This window comes from Lepisosteus platostomus, chromosome 3 (genome assembly GCF_059453375.1).
Source record: "Lepisosteus platostomus isolate fLepPlt1 chromosome 3, fLepPlt1.hap1, whole genome shotgun sequence".
Lineage (NCBI taxonomy): Eukaryota > Metazoa > Chordata > Actinopteri > Semionotiformes > Lepisosteidae > Lepisosteus > Lepisosteus platostomus.
This window is the reverse complement of record NC_142613.1, coordinates 48,822,373-48,848,195: the sequence shown is the minus strand read 5'-3', so window position 1 is coordinate 48,848,195 and position 25,823 is coordinate 48,822,373. Positions and strand designations below refer to the sequence as shown.

The following is a 25,823-nucleotide window of genomic DNA, read 5'->3' as shown; positions in this document are numbered from 1 at the left end:
TTGTATTTGTATAGTGTTTTTCATCCCAAAGCACTTTACACATAGGAGGGCACCCACTTTGATAATCAGTGAAGTACAGTATCCACCTGGTTCACTACACAATTGATGGGTAGATTTCCTTGCTAATGGGGAAATTCACAGATTGCCTTCATTAAGATCTGTCCACAGCATATTATAGCATAGACATCTAAAACCCCAGCTCTTCCAAACAATGCCTTGGGATCTTTAATTACCAAGTTGTTGGCTCCTTGGTTTCACATCCTCCTATAGCACAATGTTACTGATCCCTGTAATGGGGCATGATTAGGACATTCAGATCCACAGGGAAATGGGAAACACTGATCTAGAAAAGGTACAGTACTTATGAAAAAGACTTTGGGATTTGTGTTGCCCTAGCAAGAATGCTTGTGCCATGAAAACAAGACATTAAGATTCGTCTCTCCATCATGGGGAAATCTCAGCGAAATGCTTGGATAACAAAGCAAGCATTCGGTGATTGGTTCAAAGGGGAAAAAAAAATCTAGAGCATAATAAAACAGTGTTGCACTTGACCTATATTATGAATCTTTATGCTCCAACAATAGAGTTGAGTTTGTACCGCTACACACTATATCTCTGATCTAACTAATGGATAAATGGTCCATTAATGAGTGTGATTGCTAACTTTAAGGCCTAGTGTCTATGTAGTGAATCAGGAGACTCATCAAGGATACAGACAGCAAAGAAAAAGTCTGCACAGAACCTTTGGAAAACGTTTAACATAATGGACGCAGTGATGTACATTAGTGAAGCATGGGATGAAATACGTGTTCAATGCATGAACAGTGCTTGGAAAAAAATCTCCACTTTAACAGTAAACAACTTTGCTGGATTCGCCGAGACCATTCAAAATGAGCTGGTAACACTAGCAAAGAGTCTTGGACAACGTCAAGAATGAGGATTTGGCTGAGCTGCTTGCTTCTTTCCAGAATCGTTCAGTAATGAAGACCTGGAAGAGGTAAATAAACAAGCTTTTGGAGAGTAAGGCCAGGACAAAGGCGAAGAGGACAAAGGAAGATGAAGAACTTAAAGTGACACCATAGCCATATTTTAAACTGATTGTTCTTCTGAGGCTGCAGGTCTCCTAAATTACAGCTTTTTGAGCTATCAACATATTTTTGATGCAAAACTTTGTGGTGGCAACCAGTTCCAAACATACTTTTTCTGAAGAAATTTAGTGCAGGTAAGATAATCAATTCTGCAGTAAGAGTGACAATATCTACAAGTGCCAATCTACAAGAAAAGTGAGGTAAGTCTTGAACATTTGTATTTTAAGACTGCCACCACCATTTTAAGGTTTTGCATTGTTTTAATATTGACATGGGGGAACTCTGGTGGAAATAATGGAGCACCAGTATAATTGTCATGTTTATGCTTGGCACCTGATATTGTATTCTCTACATTTGGCAATGGCGATGGATTAGTGTGATACTTTTGCTGAATTTACAGATCATCATATGTGTCTATATCATTCAAATAGCTTTCGGACTGTATGACAACATTGGCGATACACGTCGATTGATTAATTGAAATGTGTCTCAATTCCTTTTCTCAAAACCCTTAATTCACTGACATCACTTAAATTATTGACATGACCCTTACGGAATACACACTTACAAACTCTTAGACGTTAAAATCAATTACGGCTAAATATCGGATTAAAATAGTCACCGTAATTGCCTAATATTAATATAAATCCATCAGGGATGCGGGACTAATATTATTAATATTTGAATATTTATTTCCGGTTTGAAGGACACGCTACAGGACTGCAATATATTTTGGTTACGTACTGTAATATCCCAAAAGACACAATAGTAACGGGAACTTTAAACTACGTGACTGTAATTATGTAAGAAACAGACTGTTAACCCCTATTTTTTTAGATCGTGAATAAACACGAGTGTAAATTTTAAAATAATAATCGCTATGACTACAGCAAGCCATTTCACGATTGCAAGACTCATTCCAGATAACCAGCCCGCTATTTTGAGAATGAAAACTGAGTGGTAGATTGTTCTAATTCGTAATGTGCATTGCAAATCAGGTGTTTCCCATCTAAAACTTCCTTAACCGCTGTTGTTATCCCCGATGGTCTTCAGACTGAGGAGGGAGGGTTCTGCGTGTGGACAGAATCAATAACACTCAATGACATCATGAGTTTCCCCTGGAGCAGACAAAAGGCTGAAGTAGCTGCGGAAGGATGCTGTCTTCTATGCAGAGACCGGGACCGGGCAGAATGTTGTCTTTTCGCATTCTGCATCTGAAATTACCGGTCCCCCTGCATTTGCACTAATGCAACAAATTTGATGAAGCCTAAAAAAAACCGGAGTCGAGGAAGCGGGCGGTGAATCTGACGAAGAATGTACTGGGGTGTTGGTTTTGCCTCGTCCCGGTCTTGTGTGGTTGATCTGAGCAGGAATCAAAGCTTTTCTTTTGGATTGTGCGGCTCCGATGATCACTACTCCCTTTATGGGTACATCGTCACTTTCCCTCTGCAGGACTACAGCTGGATCATGTCGGGGCTGGGGTCAGATTCCTGGTGGAAAAAAACCCTGTATTTGACCGGGGGGGCCCTGCTCGCCGCTGCTGCCTACCTTCTTCATGAGCTGTTGGCAATCAGGTAGGAAAACACGAGGAAGGGTGACATAAACATACCGTGCCCTCATAAAGAGTGGCTGTACACGGTGTTTATGCATATATGTACTGTATATCACACAAACATACACACATAGGCCTTGTTTGTGCTTGTATATCTACATGATAATATGTATGTACCGACCCATGTAGTGACAGGCACCTTTATGTTATTGATAAGTATTCAGACCAATTGAAATGCATTTGCAATTTACATTTTGATATCACTCCCATTTGCTATTGTTTTTTCCTTTATTATTTTATTGTACATTTATTTAAAGGCTTTCTGTTCACCTGATCAGGCAGTGAGCGGGGTGTGGGTGTACTGTACACAGAATCGTTCTGGATGTGTAACGGTTTGACATCGCAGTTCATTTGAGTCCATCGTGATCTGACTACGCAAACCCTGCCCTCATGATGGAGTTACTACAGCTAATGCTTATGAAACCAAAGTCATATCCCAGAGTAATAGCTACGAGCTCGTTTGACGATCTTGAGCTATATATGTATATGTATAATATGTGCTTAAAATAGAAGATGTTTTGCATCAGTAGTTATACTTTAGCATTCATATTAAGCACCATGTTCTAGATGGGTGGGCAAACACATCTGTTTACCTGCCTTTACACTGGCCTGCTTCAAATCCGAATCCCTTTATCTGACACAGATATCAAGGTCACTAGATCGTACGTCTCCTATCCAGTTGGGGGAAAATATAACCAGTTTAATGTTTATTTTTTGTTTAATTAAAACAAACACAAATCATAGCTGTCTTAGGCCCTTGATGCTGCGGTAATATCTCGAATGACCTTTTAACCGTTACTGACTTAAAAGATATTCAGAAATAACCTCTTTTCGGGAGGTTTCCAGAGAGGCTTTCTAGAAAGGTAACCAGATAAAAATAGATACTAAGATAAAATGAATATGATTAACTTGGTTGCATAATGTTGTTTCAGAGCGCTAAATATTACACTTTACATAACCAAAGTTGTATACAGTAGCCTGTTGGATTGTAAACACTGTTATACTATAGTACAGCACTACTGTAACAGATAAGCCTACTTCAAGGAATCGTTCTTAGTTTTGTATATTCCAATTGCAGAAATTGACCTAAAATTACACAATGTTGTCCTAGAAGTAATTTTAAGTTGTTTAACCAAGTCATTTGCTAAAAATGACTGTCACTGTTATCTCTTCTTTCATTTTTATGGTTCCAATGACGTGCCAGGCATTGTGCTTTTGTCTAAATAAAACATTTACATTTTGAAAGTATCAAAGCCTTTTCACCATTACCTGTAAAATAGTTTGCAATATAATGACTCTTTTCACTGGGAAGGGTGAAGACTCTGTACCAAGGAACAGAGTGATGAGCACTTTGTCTCATACAACGAATGGTTTTGATGACAGAGCACAGCTTCTTATAAGACAACGGTATAATGGTTTTGAAACGAAGAAGGGGAAAACAGAAAGTTAAACTAAGAATGAAGGGAAGTAGATCACCTTCCCCTTGTTTTGTATCTAAACTTCTATTCTTAAAGGTGTCGTAACAATGTTGTGGATAAGTTTTGTAAGAAACGTTCTAGTGACAGTAATTTAAAAACACAGATAAGCTGTCTAATAAAGAGACATTTCATTGTGTTCCACATTTTGAATGTGATTATTTATCATTGTCAGCAGCTCATGACAATGCTTTGCAGGCTTTTAAACCTCTACCTTTCCAAATTAAGTTTCAAGCGAGACCTGACTTTAAGCTAACTTGGAGTCTGTTTCTATGTATGTGTTCAAGAAGACAGCTTAGTTATTTTTCCTTCTTTTATAGCTTATTTGGTGTGACTTTGTGAAGTAACACAATTATCAATTATAGAGAATTAAATAGCAATGACAATGGTAATAACAATAACTTGATAGTTTTAAGGTAAAGACATGTATATCATTTACATTGTAAAACTAAAGTTTCAGCACAGAACCCCCAAAACACCAAAATGAATGGAGGCAGACTTCCATGGTTACTTTGAACTAAACTACTTCAAAATATGGTTTTCACTTCATATTGATCACTTTTTGCGAAGAAGGTATTGAAATATGTGAATGTAAACATTGTAAATAAAAAAATAATGCTTTGAGCAATATATCAGAAACATGAGTTTCTGGACGCAGTGGTTAGCATTGGTGCCTTGAGTCAATTTCTCGGGGGTTATCTGCTTAGAGTTGGTATGTTCTTCTTGTGTTCACATGGGTTTCCTCCCACATTCCAAAGACATACAGATAGGTTAATTGGCTTCAGGGAACATTAGCCCTGGTGTGAATATACTGTATGTGTTTGTGTCTGACCTGCAATGGACTGGCGTCCCCTCCAGGGAGTATCCGGCCTTGGGCCTGTTGCTTGCTGGGATAATAGGCTACAGCTCCCCTGCAACCCCATATTGGATAAAGCAGTTGCTGTAATTTGTAGTGCAGACATTACAATACAGATTTTACAGTACCCAACTGTAAAAAGTACAATCCAATTGATCTGCTTACTGTGCACCTTCTGATCATAGACAATTGACAGTATATTGGAAATGGAGTGAAATGGGCCCAAACAAAACAAAAACTCTAAGACTTATTTTACCTGTTTCAAACAGTATTTGAAGTTTAGTTAATCAATTTCATCTGCTCTTTAAATTGATTTGACAATAATTATTTAAAAAGAGCACAAAAGAAGACGGAAAAAATACTTTGCGTTTTCATGCGTGTGCTTCAATGAACTAAGAAACATAAGAGTTTTAGAATAGTTTCTGTCTTAAACATTCTGAAAACATTTGAAAAGATATCATTTTAACTCTGTACTACTAGGTAGAGTAGGTATAAACAGTATGAAGTTCGCAGTGTGAACTTTCACCCACACCAGGAGGAGTAACATTAATTTGACTTGAGAGAAGCTGTAGGGGGTGTCTTTGCTGATTATCATGGCCTACGTCCCTCAAATAGTAACACAGGAATAACTGCCAGCAATGTTTTAATTTGCAAAATCGAAACACCCACTGTATTCAAAATTTTGAATGTCTTTAAGGTAGGAGAGATCAAGTTGCAAAGATGCACACCAGTGAGAAATGTGCCCCATACTAAAAACTCCATTCTTGTGTGAAGGTATCTTGATAACTGAGAAAGATGGACTTTTTATTTTTATTTTTTGCAAACAGATGTATTTAAACATCGGCCCATAACTGCGTACTGTAGAGATAGTTATTTTAGCACAGTTGTAAACAGAAACATTGTCAAAGTTGTAATGATCTTTAAACAGTGTTGCATATCACCAGATTTTGGAGCATGTATTTAAGTAACCTTAATTAACATCCTGACAAGTGTGTAAATCTACAACTAAGAAGTTGCTCCGTGTCAAGGTCTGTGCGAAATGCAAACTGACAACTTGAAAGCCATCATAATTGACTACTCTGTATTTTTTACAAATTTGGAGCTGGGACCAAGTTCAACTTGAGCAAGGGATCTTTCATAACCATTTAGTCAAAATCTCAATTTAAGTTTAGCAGCAGCAGAGTCCCCTGACATGATACTGGGGCATTTGTTTGGAATGTCTGGTCCAGAAAGAATAGTGCCACCTACTGGTCCACCAAAACGATCTGTACCTGTACCTGTAATGTCACTGTAATGTGACAGAAATGTTATACGTGGCTGTGTTTCTTAAGAGCTCTGATGCATGCTTTTTAAATCTCGCACTTAGAATTTAGTGCACAAAATGGAGCTCAAGTGTATTAAATAACATTGTATGATGTTTTTCTGAATGATTTATGTTCTTCTTTATTAACAAATATAAAAAGTGGAATTGTATAGGTATCGTTGTTTATTTTAGATTGATAATATAACTGTACGTGTTATCTTTCCATAAAGATTTTTATTTGCATCTTCTTCACCGTCCTAGAAGATGCTTTGACATTGCTGGAGATTGTTTCTTTTCAGAAAGGTAATACAAAGAGGCCTCATCACCATGTTCTAATGGAAAGCAACTTAGCAGAGAGCCAACTGAGTTACACTGCTATAAGTGTATTTAACTGATACCTTCAGAAAATCACTGTTTATATGAGAAACAGCACGACATCATGGAATAATGGAATTTATTCCTGTAAACATTAAAATGTATCTGAGTCATAGGCCCATTTGTTGTTAATATAGTGTTCATTTATTTGTTTTCTTACTCTTTAGTATTAATACATTTTTCTTGTATATGTAAAGACAAAATTGGTTTGATTCTGATCAAATATATAAATGTCTAAGATGTAGAAAGTTTTTAAACGGATATAAGCTTCCTCTATATACTTCTTGGCAAAGAATAGAAGAGCTATGTCACTGGAGCCTGTTGCTGAAACTGAAACGTGGAAGTTGATTAATGGAATAAGAGCAACAGAGAACTACACAGTACAAACACAAAGGCAGTGAGAAAGCAATTTCAAAAGGCAAGAAATGTAATTGACAGAATTATTTGATCACTTGTATTTAAAAAAAAAAACACTTCCAATGAATAGAAAGTTACAACAGATCATTATATTTGATAAATATAATCTTTAAATTCAAAAAACAAAATATCATCAAATCAAATTAAACCTTTTACTGAGTATTAAAATGTATTGGAGCTTGTATTTTCAACCATAAAGCTGACTGTTCTGCAATAGGGACATTTTGTTGTTTTATTGATTGTAAATAAAATTGTGAAGGTTGATTTTTGCTTTGAATCTAAACATTGCCTCCTCAGTATTCTCAGTTATTTATTAATTAATATTTGTTTAATAGTGTTGTTTATATATACACATGTAAGTATATAGTTAAGAAAAGTACTTAAAAAGTCAAGAAGTCACATTTGTAAGAGTGTTTCACACTTGAATTTAATTTGAAGTAAGACAAGTCATTGCAAGTATCAAAGAGGAAAGGTATGAATTTATTTCAATGTCGTAAAGATTCCCTTAATGGTTTTTGAGTCTTTGTACTTAAAACGTGACAGAAATTTCCTTTTGCAGAAAGGAACAGGAGGTTGATTCAAAAGATGCAATTATTCTCCATCAGTTCTCAAGGCCAAAGAATGGAGTTCCTAGTTTGTCACCATTTTGCTTAAAGATGGAAACTTACCTCAGAATGGTGGACTTACCTTATCAGGTATTATTTTCTTCTGCAGTTCTTCTTTCATTCCAGTACGTTGGTGGTGTTGGCAGCATGGTGGGTTTCCTTTGGGTGCTCCAGTTTCCTCCCCCAGTCAAACCTGACATTCTGGCAGGTTAACTGGATTCTGTAAAAAAAATGTACTCCATAAAGTAGGAAAGGATGTTAAGCCATAGCAGTTACAGCATTCAGCTCAGTGCATAATGAAGGCCACACTTTACTGCACTTTTGAATAAAATGTCTTATTAAACGAACTGAGAAAGAGTCACACTAGACCCGTCCATACTAAGACACTGACACTATATGTACAGTATGTTGACAGAAACATGCAATTTGGAATGTAGCCTAAAAGAGCATTGTGTAGTTACCAGAGTAAAATGTTTTCATGCAGTGCGTACAATACACAGCATGGAGGAAGTGTGCATTAACACAGGTGCAGTACTTTTCATTGTCTTTGCACTGTGACAGAATGCAAACAAATTTTTGTAGCATCTCTGAAATTAACCCTGAAGGGCTCCTGGACGATGGAGTCCAGTTTGGTCAATTCGATTTTAAATCACAGAATGCTTTGGGTGGAAAGTTCAATTTGTGAGTGTGCAAAGTTTGAAAAAACAATAGTGACTAGGAAGGTTGCATGCCAACTTAGTTTAATTCTTTCATTTTTTTCAAATAATATGATCATCCTATGTAAACATGTTCACTGTAATGATGAGCAATTGTTCCCTTTCCTTAGAATTACTTTGATGGAAAGCTTTCTCCCCAAGGGAAGATGCCATGGATTGAATACAACCATGAAAAGGTCTCAGGAACTGAATTCATCATAGACTTTTTAGAAGACAAACTGGGAGTGAACTTAAATAAGAACCTGAACCCCCATGAAAGAGCTGTATCCAGGGCCGTGACTAAAATGGTTGAAGAACACCTGTACTGGTGAGTCTCGCTTTCTTTCTTGAGGCTTCAGTAGTTTGTTTCTCACTGTGCCGTGCTTCCAGTTATTTAATATAAAGATGTGCTAGACTTGAATTACTTTCATTATTCATATTATTCAATTATAGTGTCAATTGTGGTTAAGTTAAGTCACTTGAAATCAAGGCATGTGAACTGCCCAAATTTAGATTATGTGCATTATGTCATGTAAGAGGAATTATGTGATGTTTATATGACATTTATTCAGTATTACAGTTTGTGACAAACACTACCTGTACATTCATCTCAATCTACACACAAAAACTATGACCATCAAAACTCAACAAGAGTAGGACTGTTATCCCCGTGTCCTGGCGAAATTTCCCCCTGGCCTTTACCAGTCATGGCCTCCTAATAATGCCCATCTATGAGCTGGCTTCATCACTCTGTTCTCCTCTCTACTTACTGATAGCTGGTGTGTGGTGAGGGTACTGGCACACTCTGGATACTGTTGCATCCAGGTGGGGCTGCATATTGATGGGTGTGGAGGGGAGTCCCCATTGCCTGTAAAGCGCTTTGAGTGGAGTGTCCAGAAATGCACTATATAAATGTAAGGATTATTATCAAACTAGGTGCAGAAGGCAAAAATCCAATGACTTTTTGCAGAATTTGAGGCCTTTGGCGGCCTCTAGTGGTAAATCGACGGTAATTGCAGTCCCTTCTTAGACTGACCTGTCGCGCAGTGATAGTATTATAATATATTTTAGTTGTTAATGTTTTAAATTAAAACATTTCTTTACTTTTTTTCATTTAATTTATTAAAAACTTTTATCAAGTAGAAACATACTGAGACTATAAATCTTTCCACATGAATTCTGAATATACAGAACTGTGATATATTGATATGGAATGGATAGTGACTTCAGGAGATAATCCATTGTACCAGGAACTAACCATTTTTCTAAAGGTCATACCTGGAACTAACTTGGTAATATTTTCATTATGCCCCATTTCAGACTAAAACCCTATAATGATTCACTGATCTATATTTGTGCAGGTGTGCGGGAGTTTTTGTTTTGAACATTTCTCCCATGTACCCGTAGAAAAGGTAAAGGTTTGTTGATGCTGAACCCGACCTTAAATAAAATTAGCCAGATTCCAATGCTTCAGATATTTTTGTGCTGCAAGCCTCCGAGAATTAAGGATTTTTATTGAAAGGCAGATTAAGATAAATTAAAAGTAGTTTTACATGATGATCCAAAACAGAACCCCAAACACTGCCAGCAGCAGAGGAGTTAGTGAGTATGTCAGCCTGTCTGATTGATCGATTGAATTTCTTCGTTTTCAATGACAGGACCATTGCCTACTGCCAGTGGGTGGACAATCTGCAGGAGACTCAGAAGATGCTGTCCGTCACGGGGCCTCTCAGTGATCTGCTGAAGTGGATCCTCAGCCACCTGACCCGAGGTATCGTCAAGAGGGAGATGTATGGTCATGGCATCGGGCGCTTCTCCCAGGAGGAAATCTACGCACTGATGGAGAAAGACATGCGAACTCTAGCAACCCTTTTAGGTGCGGGATTGGAGGAGTTGTGTTGGCATTTGTTTGACACGTCTTGGCTTTCATTTCTATTGCTCATCGGGCCCACTTAGCAATTAGCAACTGATTCAGATATAAAAAAAACAAGTAATTTGGTTCTTAGTCTAATTCGTTCAATTAACCGATTTAAGAAAAGAGTTAGACTAAAAACCAAAGAACCACGCAGTCCTTGAAGACTAGATTCGCCCATTCCTAGTGAAAAGCATCAGACTCCAGGCTACAGAGGCCTTGATTTCAGCTGAGGTTAAGGCACCATACAGAAGCATGGGAGGAAGGAAGAGTTTTTATCTCCTTTTTCTTTATCTGTCAGTTACCTCAGTCAGAGCTCTCTTTAAAGCCAAATAACAGTAGTTACAGTTCTCATTCCCACGCTGTCTCCTCTTCCAGCAGCTGGATGACTTTCCATTCTTGCCTTTCAGGTCTCAAAACCTTCAATTGTAACATCTCTTAGTCTGTGATGTAAATCTAAGTTGAGGTGTTCCAGAGAATGGTGTTTCCCACAACCACCACATTTGTGGGGATTTGTAGTCTTAGACATTATGTCAGATTCTCTAAGACATATTGTTAGAAAATGAAGCATTTTAAACACAACTTGTCGAATGTAGTGTTAAGTGTATTTTAAAACACCATATCTTGTGTTATCTTCTTCAGGTGATAAGAAATATATAATGGGACCAAAACTTTCTTCAGTAGATGCTACGGTGTTTGGACATTTAGCTCAGGCAATGTGGACACTACCAGGCACAAGGCCTGAACAGCTGATTAAAGGTAATACTCATCTTTTCATATTCCTTTACTAATTTACCAATGTCTTATAGAAACTACTGATTGGTCTTTTGTTCCTCTGTGATGAGTTTAAGGAATAGCCATGTCTGCAGTGCAAAAATCAGTGCTCTTTCTAAGATGTGATTTAATCATTATACATCTTCCAGTTATGTTCTTGCCATTGTTTTGGTTATTGGGGTCAGAGGAACATCAGCTGCTGTTGTCTTTTGAATTTCAGATATTTAATTGGAAGTTTCAAATAAGTATACCATCTTTTGTTCTGTCATTCATATTTAATAAAGGATTAATGTATGTTAATAACTTTCAAAACTTTGTAAAGGCTTAGAATGTTTGGAGTGATTTAATTTGGTTTTCAAGCTATGAGTAGTTTTGTCTTTTTGCTTTCAATATAATGAACCAAATGGGTGTTTGTACGCTCTTGAAAAATAACTGAGAGCTAAAAGTCGCCCTCTTCTGGTCAACTTTGGGAATTACACTTGCCTTGCAAGTGCAAATCTGCCTCTTCTCCACAAGATGCTGCTGCTGACCTGTTTACCTGTTCACCCTTAGTGAAGCACTGAAAGGCATTGAAAAGCTTAACTTGAAAGATCAACCTCTTTTTTTTAATAGTTTTTGTCATGGAAAATATAATTAAAGATCCACTGTTTTCAACCATTGTGCATTTCATTGTGTTTTGAAAGCAACACGTGTTGTTTAAAATGACCAACAGTCCTGTCTTGTCTTTTTTTTTTCTTCGCAGGTGAGTTAATAAACCTAGCCATGTACTGTGAAAGAATCCGAAGAAAATTCTGGCCGGAGTGGAGTGATGACTTTGATTTTTATGACGAGACCAGTGAAGACAGCCTGACGCCAACACAACTCCATGAGTACGGCTTGTACTCCCGAACTGAAACATTCGAAGAAGAAGTGACAGAAAGCAGTTTTTCTTTCTCTCACACGCCAGACACAGACTATACCGGACATTCACTCTTTGACTCAGATGTTGAAATGGAAGAATTCACAGATCAAGAGCACTTAGACGGAGCGAGTAAGTAATCACATGTACAGTAGGTGCAAGGTGCCGGTCTTTCAAGGATGTCAAAATGAATCATATGAGGAAACCATTCACTATAACAGTAAGGTAAATGAATGAATAACAGATTGCATAATGAGATTTCAGGATAAAAGGTGTTCAGATGGATTGAAAAACAGAATACAAGAGAGAAGAGTAACCACTACTGTTTTGATTTTACACTTATTGTATTCGGCTTCTTTCTAATGGTATGTGCTTGGCCAACCTCAGTAAGGACCAATAACATATTCGGGTATCAGTGGTAAGACAGTTAAATATTTTGACTGCTATATTTGTTGGGTTTTTTCCCCACAGCAAAAAGCTACAGTATGTAACTTTAAATCCCAGACCCGTCACTCTTTAAGCATCAGCCATTCAATGATTCTTAACATTCCATGGGTTCACATTAAAAACAGAGGAGCATGTGGTGCGTTTTATGTGCCACAACAATGCAGTTTTTGGAGAATAAAATATACACAAGGCAGCGTGTAGCTAGTCTCATTTTTCAGTGTCTGAAATTCCCCAATTGCAGAAAGTTTCATTTTAGAAAGTCATCACAACACAACATTTGCCCGAAGAAATCTCTTTGATTTTTGTTTTGGCCTTCATAGAAATATTACCACTTCCTCTCTCTATATCCCATGTAAGTCGGCAACATATGGAAATAAATCTCTTATTTTAATTATTTTTAGGTTATATTAGCCCAAAAAACAAAAAAAATGACCATTTGGTGGACTTATTGTTCTTATTGACACTTGCTCTGTCAAGTGAGATTTTAAGAATTCATGTTGAAATGAAGATGAGATCTCTATACAAATGAGACAAAGTACAATTGGCCGGCAAGACAAATTCGATTTTAAAAAGTTGAAAATGATTACAAGTCAAGCTGAATGAAATTGCATTTGCTATTAAAAACCGGGAAAAGACATTGATTCAGCTGTTAATAATGATTCATTTGACTAATGATGGTGGCTTTGGAAGCACAGGTCTTTCTCTTTGAGCAATTTATACTTGCACAAGTGCTGTAGTGTCATCTGGGTAAATATATCATTGCTCTGTACTTTAACATTGGACCACATTGAGGTTTGTTGCCATACGTTTGACTTGGGGTAAGGAATGAGAAAGCCTCCTTAAAGAATTCAATTTACATTGTTACATCATGACTTGAGATAAGCTGGGATACCACTACCTCGTCACTTCACTTTTCATCTGGAAAAAAACAGGGACTCAAATTACTGCCTTTCTGTGTGTTTGAGATAGAAATGACTACAGTCTGCCTAGATTTTTTTGTAGCAGATAAAAAAATGCATTTCCATAGTCTTCAACTTTGAATCATCATTAATGTATCATGTTACATATGTATGTAAAGAATTGCCTGTTCTGCCAAATGCAATAACTGTGTTTGTCTTCACTTTCTATTGACTTCATCTTCAGTGCTGTGAATTGGTCAGGTCAGATTTCGACATCTGGAAAATGAATAAAGGTAACTCACTGGAGGTTTAAAACATGACTATTACCAATTAAAATACTCAAAAGACAGACATTCGAATGCACTCAGTGCAGATGTTTCAAAGTCACTGATCATAAATGTACTGGGTAATCCAGCTCCTTAAGGTTTCTCAATTGAAAAATTGAATTCAGCATTATTTGTGCATTTGTGTCTCATAATATAAGATAATCAAAGTGCATGATTTGAATGAAATACAGTTATTTACATGTTTTTGCCTTAGTGAATAAGAAAGAAATCAAAAGCAACAGGTCAATGGAGAGTAAAATGTATAAACACGTCGTTTGAAGACGGGAGGACTGAGCCACTCCTCGTTTATTTATTTATGCACTTTGGAAGGGGAAATAGGTGAAACCCTGTTGTATAAATTGTAGCATTTTTCTTTTCAGATGGTAAATATCGTGGGTTCTGAATATTCTGTTGGAGCCCTTAAAAATACCGTATTCAAGCTTGTATTTTATTTTGTAAAGTTTGCTTCATATGCTCAGTATACTCTCCAGTTACAGTGATGTTGCTGAACAGCAGCATTCTTTTAAAATAACTTGATTTTGGCGTTCACTTGTTTATGCGATTTGTTACTTAGCTATGCACATAGAATGCATACCAAATAAATGTCTAAATCGGTGAACTCAATAAAACCTATTATTTATATAGATTAGTAAAGCTAATAGCTCAGGTAAGACAGTTCAAGACTGAGCCGACGTAACAGAAATCTTTGATGAAATGTCTCAAAATGTATGTGTATTAAAGTGACTGTAGTAGATCAAAACAACATTACTGTCACATGAAAACTGTAACAGTTTAATTGCAGCTGAATTTATCTTTAATCTTGGTTATAAAAAAAATATGGAAAGAGCAGTTTGTGAAATGTAAGAAGGGTGTGTCTGGCATGTGCTGAAAACATAACTGGGTTGTGTTGCAACATTTTGTGCTGAGTAACTCATTCATTTAGAAATCTGCATAAGACATTCTGAGGGTCCTGTTTTTAACACTGAAATGCAGTGACCTGTCTGATTAGAACTTAATTAGATATGTACTCTTTTGTGACCATGTACATATCTGTACAACTAGTTTATAAAGCCATATTAAAGATTTTACATCATATATGTTTAACCTTTTATGGAACTCTGCACTATAATGGGAAATGTACATAATGTGTCCAAATCTGTACATTAGTCTAAAGTACTGTAAGATATGATATACGTATGATTTTGATGAATATATTCACATCTGTGTAAGTTATTACTCTGACAAAATAATTAATTAAATATAGCTGTGATACTTCTGCTCACAATACATCATTTTATATAACTATATATGCAACAGTTAGGTTTATTCTCATCTACTGGGGTTTTAGATTAGGTTCTCAATATTAACAAATGAGGGAAAAGCTATCTGGCGGTACACTGAGACCTCGTAGGGCTGGGCCCTGGGTTCAAGTCCTGGCGTGCGGTCTTGGTGCAGTTCTATTATTTTCTCCCCCAGTTTCCTCCTACAGGCCAAATGTCTATCAGTAGGCTATTTGGCTTTTGGAAAATTAGCCCTGCTGTGGTTGTGTGTGTGTTTGTGCCTGTGTGTGTCCTGCAATGAAGAGGCGTCCTTCCCAGGTTGAATACTGCCTTGTGCCACTCCACCATCACCACCACTGTGATTGATGATGCAAAAGCCAGTGCACTCCCCACACACCAGCTATCAGTGAGGTGGAGAACAGAGCAATGCAGCCAATTCATAGATGGGAATAATTAGGAGGTCATAATTGGTAAAGGTCAAGGGGAAATGTATGTAACACCCTTACTTTTGTAAAGAAATACCCTGGGATTGTTAATGACCTTAATGATTGTTAATGAGTCAGGACCCCGGTTTTACATCTCATCCAAAGGACAGTGCCTTTCTACAGTATAGTTTCCTCATCACTGTACTGGGGCATTAGGACCCACATGGGTGAGGGTGAGCACCCCCTACTTGTCCCACTAACATCTCTTCCAGCAGGAACTTTGGTTTTTCCCCAGGAGGTCTCTCATCCAGGTACTGACCAGGCTCACACCTGCTGAGCTTCAGTGGGCTGTCAGTTGTGAGTTGCAGGGTGATATGGCTGCTAGCTACTATGACCCCATATTGGATGGGTGGATGAATGGAAAAGGTACATGGATAAATTAATGTCATACATTGCACATTTATTATTAGTAACAAACATAAATACTGTATGTTTCGCTCCATTACACAATATGCCTTTTAAAGTGCATTTTGAAAAATCAGTGACTTGCTTTGTTCCTGGTCAGATTCAGAAGGCAAGGATTGCAACTGATGTTTAGGAGAAGGAAGCATGTATCATTTTTAAATCCAGGACAAACGCATAACACTCATTGTATCAGTAGGCAACGTGTTGTTTGTATTTCTAATTAAATTAAATAAAAATGGTGTTGTGGGCAAATATGTATTGACATTACGATTTATTTTTAAAGTCCTACAAATGTCAGATTTCATTGGTAAATGTACGAACTTAGCAGCCCCTTGGACTAGATTATCCAATGAGCTGCTAAGTGTGTACATCTGGCAATTAAGTAAAAAAAGAAATGTCTGTACACTTACTGTATCACCTTAATGCGTCCAATAGGCTTTTCAGTAGAAGATATCAGGGTTGTGGGAGTCTGGGACAAGAACATCACTTGTTTTGTCACCCAATACCCTGCCTTGCTTAGATATCTTTGGATCAATTAGTTACTAGTACCAAATAGGCTTGATGTACTAAGTAATTATTGTTTAAATGATATCGGACATTTGGTTTGGATTTCACCTCAAACAATACTAACTGCTGTTTGGTGGTAAATATACAATATACTGATTGTATATATACTTGGTATACACACTGTGTATACATTCCTTGGTTATTTATAGAGTATCCAATGAGACCATAATTCTGTACCCTCACTGGTTAGTTTAGATGTACACATTTACCTTTAATATATAGCAAATAAATATGGTAAATCATGTATATTTTTCCCATCTTTACAAATGATTCATATGCCATATATACTTGAGGTTCACTCTTTATCTTTGTGAACAGGATTGGCAATTTTGTTTTCCATGGAAAAATCTCAATTTTGTTAGTTGTGTAATTCAAGAAAAGATCGACAAAATTCACAAGTTTTAATTTATGTGTCTTTTAGTCTTCATCAAGTATTAGTTAAAATACTTGTTCTCTGTTTGTACACCATATACTAGCAAATCTGACCTGTGTAAGAATTTTCCTTCCTTTGCCTCTTAAGAAGATTTCTGAAGCTTTTGCGATGAGGTCACAACACTAAGCCTTTATATCCAAATATACCAAAAACTAAACCAAAGGTTTATTCCAACTCTCCTCGGTGCTCCCAAATTCCCTCGAGCAATCTCTGGCTAGAAATCAAGCTCTGCCTTCACACCTAGCTAGGCTCCGTCAGAAAACCATTCGGTTTGTAATTTTCTTCCCGGGACAATGATTTTATCTGTAGCCCCTGGGACTTAAAAATGACAGTTAAAAACTGTGGAGTTCAAATGTCTTGAGTATGATGGGAAAAACACCACAATGTGTGGCGGCCCATTAAACATTGTATTACTGAATATTAGACGTTTTAATTACAAACTTTCTTTTATAACTAAACTAAGCATTTGTAAACAGTAAGTTAGAGATCAAACTCTCTATTGATTATATAAAAATCAGTTATCCTGCTGCATCTAATGTATATTTATATACAGTACAGTACAGTACATACACATAGGCCTTGTAAAAAGAACAGCCCTGTGGTTTTCGTATGACTGAATCTGTTATTCCAGTGAATTCTCAACAACACAATCATACAGTTTAAACCCATAATGCTGTAGGTGGCCCAGAGATGCTGCAGAGAGTGTCAAGCCAAGTTCACTGTTGTCTTCCTTAAAAGCATTTTTAAATAAGGGTTTAAATAATCCCCTTCATTTTATGCTCTGGATCATACTGAAAATTTGAATGCTATTCTTTTCACCTTTTTAATTGAAATGTTTTCTCTTTGTGTTTTAAATGCTGTGCTAACACACAGTTACAATATGCTGGCAGAACTGTTAGCTCTCAGGATTGGTTTTATGTAATGCACACATACTGTAGACACTTTTATGTACTTAACCACTCAATGATGTAGTTGGTAAAACCTTTTGTTGTAATCGGTATACATCAATTTATGTTTTATCAACATGCTAGATAATGAACTACATTTATTAGTTATTATTATATAATCAATAATAATAATAACAACAACAACAATTATTATTATTAATATTTTTAGTTTATATAGTATATAGTATCATAGTTATAATAATATGTTCAGTTTTGGCAGGGGGTTTTGTTCATACACTGAACATACAGTTGTATGTGGATGCAATGAATATTCAATAAGCCAACAGTTTACAACAGCCAACAAATTCAAAATTTAAAATGATAGTGTGCCCATTTTTTACTTAAGAAATATTTTATCCACTTTTTTAATGTAAGGTTGAAAATGTGAAGTAAACAATGACAGTGGCCATTTGTAGTTTAAACATTTTTATTTGGACTTTGGTGTGGTGCAGAGTGTTGTAGTCATGTGGCATATAAGACATAGGTATGCAATGCATTCAGCTCTACTCCTGGGAGTTTTTCTGCAAGGAGTTTGTATGTTTACTTTAAATTACCCCAAAGATTTTTTCCAGGCCCTCTAATTTACTTCCACCTTCCAGAAACCTTTGAAAACTTGAAATGATTCATTCCCTGAGGGAGAAAGCTCTTAATAACTCTACCCTGTTATAGGTGTCTCTGTTGTCTGTCTGCCCTGTATCCATTAAAGAAACCACTAACATGACATACATAGAGAACATTTTTACCTCTACTAAATTTGTTGATTTTTTTACTGTGGGATCAAAGATGAATAAAATCCTCATATCTAGAGGTAGAGACTATAGGAATATAAAAAAAGAAAAAAACAATAATGTTTTAGTTCACTGCAGTACAGTCTTGAATAATGGCCTAAAATGAGTTAAAAAGGAACATAAAATACACCGCATAAACCCTTCAACATCATCCTGCACATGAGGCTGGTCAGCTTGGTTTTAGGTTGAGGGTATGTAGTGGGAGCTTTTCCTTAAATTATAAATAAGCTCCATTCATTTAATAAAGTGCAATAAGGGACACAGGATAGCATTCCAAGCAATTCTGCAATATGGAAACAATCCATCAAACAAAGAATCTTCAGCTGCTTTCCAGCTAACATCTGGTCTTGTATGGACTCTCTGTGCACCATGCCAAAATTAACATTCTCTCAGATCTCAATCCGATCTTAAATAAGCCATTGATAAACAGACTCTTTGAACAGGAGTTTAGGAGTTTACAGGAGCAAGCAGGAGAAGAGATGAATTCTTATGTATGTAAATTTAACTATCATAAGACCCACACCCTTTTTAATGCTCTGAGGGTGGGCATGTGGAAAGCACTGCATTGCACAGTGTTTTGATAGTCATTTTCTGTGTGGGTTTACCTGTTCTCTTCTGGTTATCCAGTGTTTGGACACAATCCCTGATGGGTTCTTCACTGACTTCAAGGCGTTAAAGTGTCATTAGTGACCAGTCCCTGACAATTGGAAAATATAGCTGTATGCCTGTCCTCTGTCACTTATTTTCCTGTGTTTCTGCTCAGCCTCTTAAGGATTCACCCACCACATTCCACAATGTTTTGAGCTACTTAACAATGTGTAGGTAAGATCCCTCCACATACAGTAGTTCAGTTAGTACAGGCTTTATAAAACTAAGAGTGAAAATTCTGAAATGTCTACATCTAGACAGGTAGAGACTGAAGTGTTGCATACAGGAAGCCTGGGGCCATGACTATGATTGAAAGTCTGTTTTTTAGGATGGTTTCTGAAGTTCCTGAAGAGTGCAGAAAAAAGTGAAACTTGTGGGAGGAATTAAGTGTGACAAGCCTTAAGTAAGCAGTAAGACACACTAGGTTGCAGGTTGTGCTTGAATGACAGCTTGCCCAAGGCTACAGGAAGGCATGGGGCAACACTTCATATCTGTTAAACATGAAATCTCTGCTTTTCTCATGGTGGTTAATAAAAAAGGTAGAGAAACTAGTCGGTACATTTCAGTTTGTCCAGCATGCAACTTTGTCCAGCAGCAAAATGATCACGATCATCAAGATGACAGCCTATGTTTCTTGCTTCAGGGAAATCCACAGCAGACCAGTTCTTCCAGACAAAAAAAAAACAGGTACGTCTATTTTTTTAAGTTTTCTTTGATTTTGTTCAGCGTGATGTGTCTGTTGCCTGTCAGAGTACTGAAGCTCCTTGAATTATGGCGGAGACTTTTTGCAAACACTGCTATTCAAGACAAACTAGGGAGATGTGCTTGTTAGACACAGGTCAGCCAGGCATAGGGCTCAGAGGTGGGCTTCTGTCCTAAGCACTACACAAAACTACCACATGTGCCCTATTGACAGAGTGCAGCATATGCCTAACAAAGAATATTCACTATTATTTTACTCCATTCTACTCCATGTAAAATAAAGATATACTTCAAGGGTCTGCATTATTAGTTTGTCATTCTGCATTTTATATTTGTTTCCTTATAGAAATTAAATCTTTGTGAAACCTTTACAAAAATGCACATTTCCAGTATATTCATAGTAAGTAATGATGCAACTGAGTGACGTTGTGGTAGTTAGCACTCGATTCAGGCTGTGAGGAGTTTGTATGTTTTCCTCACTTCTACATGGGTTTATTCAGGTTCTCTAGTTTCCTCCCACCTCTCAAAAAAATACTAGCTGAGGTAACTGGTGTCTTTAATTGGATGTATATGTGTCTTGTGATGACCTGGTGAGTGGTGTCCCCACCACGGTTCTGCTGTGCCTCCTGTCCTGTAGTTGTGCACTTGTGCCTTGCTGAGGCCCTGACTGGGATTAAGCAGCTTCCTGTTCATGGATAATGATCCAGCAATAATACATGGCTTTCAGGTCATCCATCCATCTATTTTCTAATCACTTTATCAGGGTAGCTTTGTCAAAATAGTGTTACAGGGGAGCTGGAGTCTATCCTAGCAGGCAAGTGTAGACAGAGACACATACACACTCACACCAGGGTCAATTTTCCTAGAAGACAGTTAGCCTACCAGTGTGTCTTTCAACTGTGGGAGGAAACTGGAGATCCCAGAGGCAACCCATATAAACATGGGGAGAACACACAAACTCCATGCAGATAGCACCCCAGGATTTGGGCCCAGGGCCCCAGGGCCCCAGGGCCCCAGGGCCCCAGGGCCCCAGTGGGGCTAGCATTGCAGGGTTCTGTCCTCTAGCTTTTCCATCATTTCTTAGCAAGGCCACTGACCAGCTGTTAGGCATGTGAAATATTATATATGATGCATTTTATAACTGGAGTTTCTTGAAAGAATGCATAATAGGCAGTACCCCTTCAGAACTAATAATAAATAATTTTCTAAATGACAAACAAAGACTGTTGTTTGTTCCTCTCTTACACATATTGTTTTTTTTTCCAAATATTTATGGAGTAGGAATCTATCAATTATTAATGAGAAAAGATCTGAGTACAACAAATGAAAATATAGCTCCAGAAGGTTTAGGTTTCTTAAGGTCATGAGTGTAATACACAATCTATTTGAACACAAATAGAGAAATATAGCTCCCAAATTAATTTTAAAATAGCCTACAGATTGCCATTCTTGAATAACATAGGTCTGGTAAGCATCAGTGTTTCACAGAAAAGATCCAGTTTCTGCCAATTCATTTTTTTCATGACACAGACAAATTTGTGTGGTGCAACAATTACATTTTACAGAGATGCTTCTGAAAACAATTTATCTTCATAGAATAATGAATGCATTATTTATACCAACAGGGTGACTTTCAAAGATTTTCGCTTTAAAGCAAAAATGTAGTCAGTCTACAGAAGCAATATACAGTATATTTCACTTCAAACTTGAACTTCCGATCAATCTTCATGTTGGAAAAACTGGTTGGATATTATAATATGGGAATGGAAAAAACAGGATACAGTTTTGTACTAGATTAAAAAGCTTTAAAATGACCTAAAATTATTAATACTTTCTCCAGAAAACCATATATCAGTAGGTCTATATACATTCTAGACAATAAAATAAATGGTTGAAATGTTTTTGATAAACCTCAAATCTCTGCTTCACCACACTAAGCTTTTGGATGTACTGATTTTCTGTTCATTAGGCATGCCAGCATTTTTAATCTAACACCACTGCTAAAGAGTGGCATGCTTCCAGTGAAATATATCAGCCAGCCTTATTAATTTCATGCCAAGTGCTGGAGGCGTGAATGTAGAAAATGCTGTTTGACTTAGGATAATGGGAATCAGGCAGCTGAAGGCAAGGGATACAGATCAGGAACCTTGGGTCTCAGGAGGAGGAGCAGGTGCAGGCTGCGAGCAAGGCCTTTAGGCCCGATGGGGCAGCCAAAGCTTAAAACAATCTGCAGCGCTTTTTTTTTAATTTGGGTTTTGCTTCTCTCCCTGTCCCTCTCTTGCTGCTTAACAGATCACTGCTCCACAAAGAGAGGTAAACAGAGAAAAAGGAAATTAAAAAGGGAACTCCCATGGCACACAAAAACAAATTAGAGCAAACAAATTACACAGAGTCAACAAATAAACACTGGAGCATCTGTGAATATCTTTCTTGGCGGCGGAGCTGTGTCTGCCACCAAAGCAACAGCACAGGCAAGTTACAACTAACCGAACGGGACCATTCCTATGAACAAACACTCGTCCTACCAAGAATCTAGCAATTTGTCTCCGTGCTGTAAGCCACTGTATACATACCTGTGTAGAAGACATGCAGAGGGTTTAGCATTGTCACAAGAGAGAGTCCAAGCTCAATAAACTTTAGATATGTTATGCTTGTCTTTGTTTTTAAATTCCTTTTGCCAACTGGAATTTTTATTAATAAAATAGTTTAAAAGATTCCCACCTGGCTTGCCATGTTTAGTATTGTACAGATGGTGAACAGTTTAAGGAAACTTTTCTAAAGAGGATCAGACATACTGTATATAAGGATCAAGGTGTGATTTAGAATCACCCAAAGTTTGGGAAAGTAAGCAAGGTCTGTCATAGACAGAGACAGCTGACACTTCGGCACAGCATGACATGTGACAAAACAAAGGGTTATTTCTCACTTGGCTTCAAGTATTAGGAACTGAAGGCTGTTATGTATTATTATGTGCAATACATAATTTCTGAATCTTATCACCCTTGGATTCATCAACCTGTTGATAAGTATTTTTCTGCTGTTGCCAGTGACTGACATGAGAGATCTGACTGTCATTTAACAGAATACTGCACAGCATTCTACACAGAACAATAATTTTCCAACAACAAAAGATGGAAATCGTGTAGATATTAGGACTTATTTTGTAACAAGTTGATAATATTATGAACAGGATATGTCCCAAAACAATCTTATGCTCTTCAAACAATTTACACAGCTATTGCTAAACAAGTTACATCATTATTATCATGCTGGCATACCCATTATTTCCTATGGATGACTGCAGCTGTAGTACATTATGTACTGTATGGGAATGTATGTTGCTTTGTCCAGGCAGCCTGGCATCATTAATTTTCTGTGCAGACAGCATGTCCAACCTCAGGTAGTAAGATGAGAAAATCCCAGTATGTTCTCAGGGTTACTCTTTGGTATACATTCAGACTTTTACATTTTATAACATTTTTGGATCAAAAGCTATTGAAATACCCCAGAACCATTCTCATGTGTTAATGCACCACTAAAGTGTTTAATATTAAAGTGCAGCTATGGAATTACAAGTTACATATAACTGTCTCTTACTTCTCACTTTGAGAGAAACAGAATGTTTGCAGATACATTCTTCAGACCCAAGGATTTGAAGACTGATAAATTTAGTCACTTGTATGAAGGTTAGAAAGGACAGTCATACGTCTCAACCAGACCATGCTATACCCTGCCTATAGGATCTGGTAGCTGGTGCCCAAGAAGACACCGGTGCTAATTCCTACATCTTCCATGGAATTATAGGGTCAGGGACCCATCTGGTCCCCAACTGAGTGACCCTCAAAATGGTAAACAGGATGACCTGACCATCTGGTATTTTCTGCTTCCATCCAAGGAAATCAGCTGGTCATCCTGCTATACTTGCTTGGGTTAACCAGGTGGCTCCTGGATAGCCATGCCTGAACTGACTCAGAGTCCCCGCTGTCAGGTGAGCCACTGTTGAAGAGATATCAAAGGAGGCGATTCAGAGATTTTGACATCGAGGGGTTTATTTATTCTTTGGCATTTTCCATTTTACAGAGAGGATTAACTTCATATATATATAAGTCTGCCGTGCGAATTTAAGTAATAATATAGACAGAATTCAGAGGTGGCATGATAGTGCAGTAGTTATGCTTGATGCCTTGCAGTGTTTGGACATTGGGTTCAATTCATGGGGTTCTGTCTGTAAGAAGTTGTTTTGCATGTTCTCTTTATTTTTGCGTGGGTGTCTCCCTCAGTCCAAATACTGTATATACTGGTAGTTTACTTGTCCGTGGTGTGAGTGTGTGCTGTCTGTGTCTGTGTGTGCCCTGTGTATCCTGTCCTGCTCCCAGTGCTTGCCGGTTCTAACTCCTGGAGTTCCCAAAGTGGTTAGAAAATGGATGGGAGGACCTAATTCACAGACGTCAAACAAAGTTATTTTTTCATGGGGGGGAACTCACTTATACCCATCTCGTACAACACAGGAACACCCACACACAGATGACGTGTTCAGCTTTCACCTACTGTACTAAATGATTCACTTTCTTGTCCGGAGTGTACCAAGAAGTTTTAAACTTGTGAAGCTTTAAACTTAACTTGCTATTCATTTCCATTTGTCATTCCACCTGTGGTTTCGACTTTGTCTGACAGGGGGAGTGGCAGGTGAACTTCAGAAAGAGAGGTATGGTTAGTGTGACAGTGGCATAAACATAAATTATCATTAAACGATGCTGAGTCCGAAGAAGCATCTGTACGAACAAAACATAATTTTCATCCTCTAGACAGATACATATACCGATACATACTTTTCGTCCTTTAGACAATGTGGGAAAACAATAAAAAAGTCACGAAGAATGTTAGGATAGATAATTGATTTTAAACTCAAGTTCAGGAGAAGTCATCTCGCCCTCTTCCACTCTCTTACTGTATGTGTGAATATCTTGCCTCCTGAGTACCCCCTTGTGCTTCTTCTCACAGTCTGTGTTTGCTCTTGCCAGAGGCAGCCCATGCCTTCCCTTCCTTATCGTTGTTCCTGTGAATCCCTTGTCCCCTCTACCACACAGTTCCTGGAGCAGACAGCACTCCTTGACCTCTAATTCTCCATGCACTGTACAAAACAACTGGCTCCTTACCTTCGCTCTTCTGGCTCTTTCCAATGTTGTCAAACCTCTTGGGGCCTCTGGAAGAACCATGCCCTCCCCTTCCTCTCCCCTCCCCCTTCCCTCAATCCCTGCTTGGTCCACAACTTTACACCCCTTCTGCCGCCATTTCCTTGCCAGGCCTCCATCCCATCACCCAGTGCTATCATCTTTTCCTCTTCCCCAGTTTGCCATGCCCCCCCAGCTCATCCACCTGTGGGCAGCCCCAGTGGCTCCCCTCTCCAGCATATGGGCCTCCTGTTTGACCTCAGAGACCTTCACTTTAGATTGCAATGTTCCGGGGTTTGAAATGGAGAAAAAATCCTTATTCATTCAAATGGACCAGACAGGTCAGGGTTCATCCATGCGGGACTGCTATCTTGGGCAGACATTCCTCCTTCTGACTCTTCATTCGCCAAAGGTTCATGCACCACCTCTGTGTTGGTGTACCCCAGGCCGATCGCAGCAACGATAGCTTCCTGGTCACTCCTTCCAGGTTGGTGCTGCATCTTCCTGGAGTTCCAGTCTCTACCATCGAGCCCTAGTTCAGCGGTCCTCTGAACAGTATACATCACCTATATCTAAATTGATCTGTCTGTGAAGAACTCTGCATCAGTGTTACAGAGTTCTTTTGATCTCTTTAGGGGTCCCATTAACCTCACAATGCTGCACATTGGTGGTGGTGGAAGGGACTCCCCGTTACCTGTAAAGCGCTTTGAGTGGA

General features: G+C 37.9%; 1 protein-coding gene across 2 annotated transcripts; it reads left to right on the top strand.

The window, feature by feature from the left end:
• Positions 1-37: 37 nt before the first annotated feature.
• On the top strand, positions 38-14,954 carry faxcb (failed axon connections homolog, metaxin like GST domain containing b). 2 transcript variants are annotated; one of them, XM_088625878.1, is made up of 7 exons: positions 2,503-2,662; positions 6,565-6,637; positions 7,686-7,821; positions 8,558-8,754; positions 10,085-10,302; positions 10,981-11,097; positions 11,855-14,954. In XM_088625878.1, exons 1-7 carry the CDS (start codon positions 2,644-2,646, stop codon positions 12,148-12,150), a joined length of 1,056 nt encoding a protein of 351 aa, XP_088482004.1. In that variant the 5' UTR covers positions 2,503-2,643; the 3' UTR covers positions 12,151-14,954. The 2 variants fall into 2 exon arrangements, with proteins under 2 accessions (XP_088482002.1, XP_088482004.1); XM_088625876.1 differs by lacking the exon at positions 6,565-6,637 and having other exon boundaries at positions 38-2,662.
• Positions 14,955-25,823: the final 10,869 nt, after the last annotated feature.

Excerpts from the sequence above, each read along its gene's own strand:
- faxcb (XM_088625876.1), top strand. The coding sequence starts at position 2,403 with ATGTACTGGGGTGTTGGTTTTGCCTCGTCCCGGTCTTGTGTGGTTGAT. Across the intron at positions 7,822-8,557 it reads TGGTGGACTTACCTTATCAG|AATTACTTTGATGGAAAGCT; the intron begins GTATTATTTTCT and ends CCCTTTCCTTAG. Across the intron at positions 11,098-11,854 it reads GCCTGAACAGCTGATTAAAG|GTGAGTTAATAAACCTAGCC; the intron begins GTAATACTCATC and ends TTTTCTTCGCAG.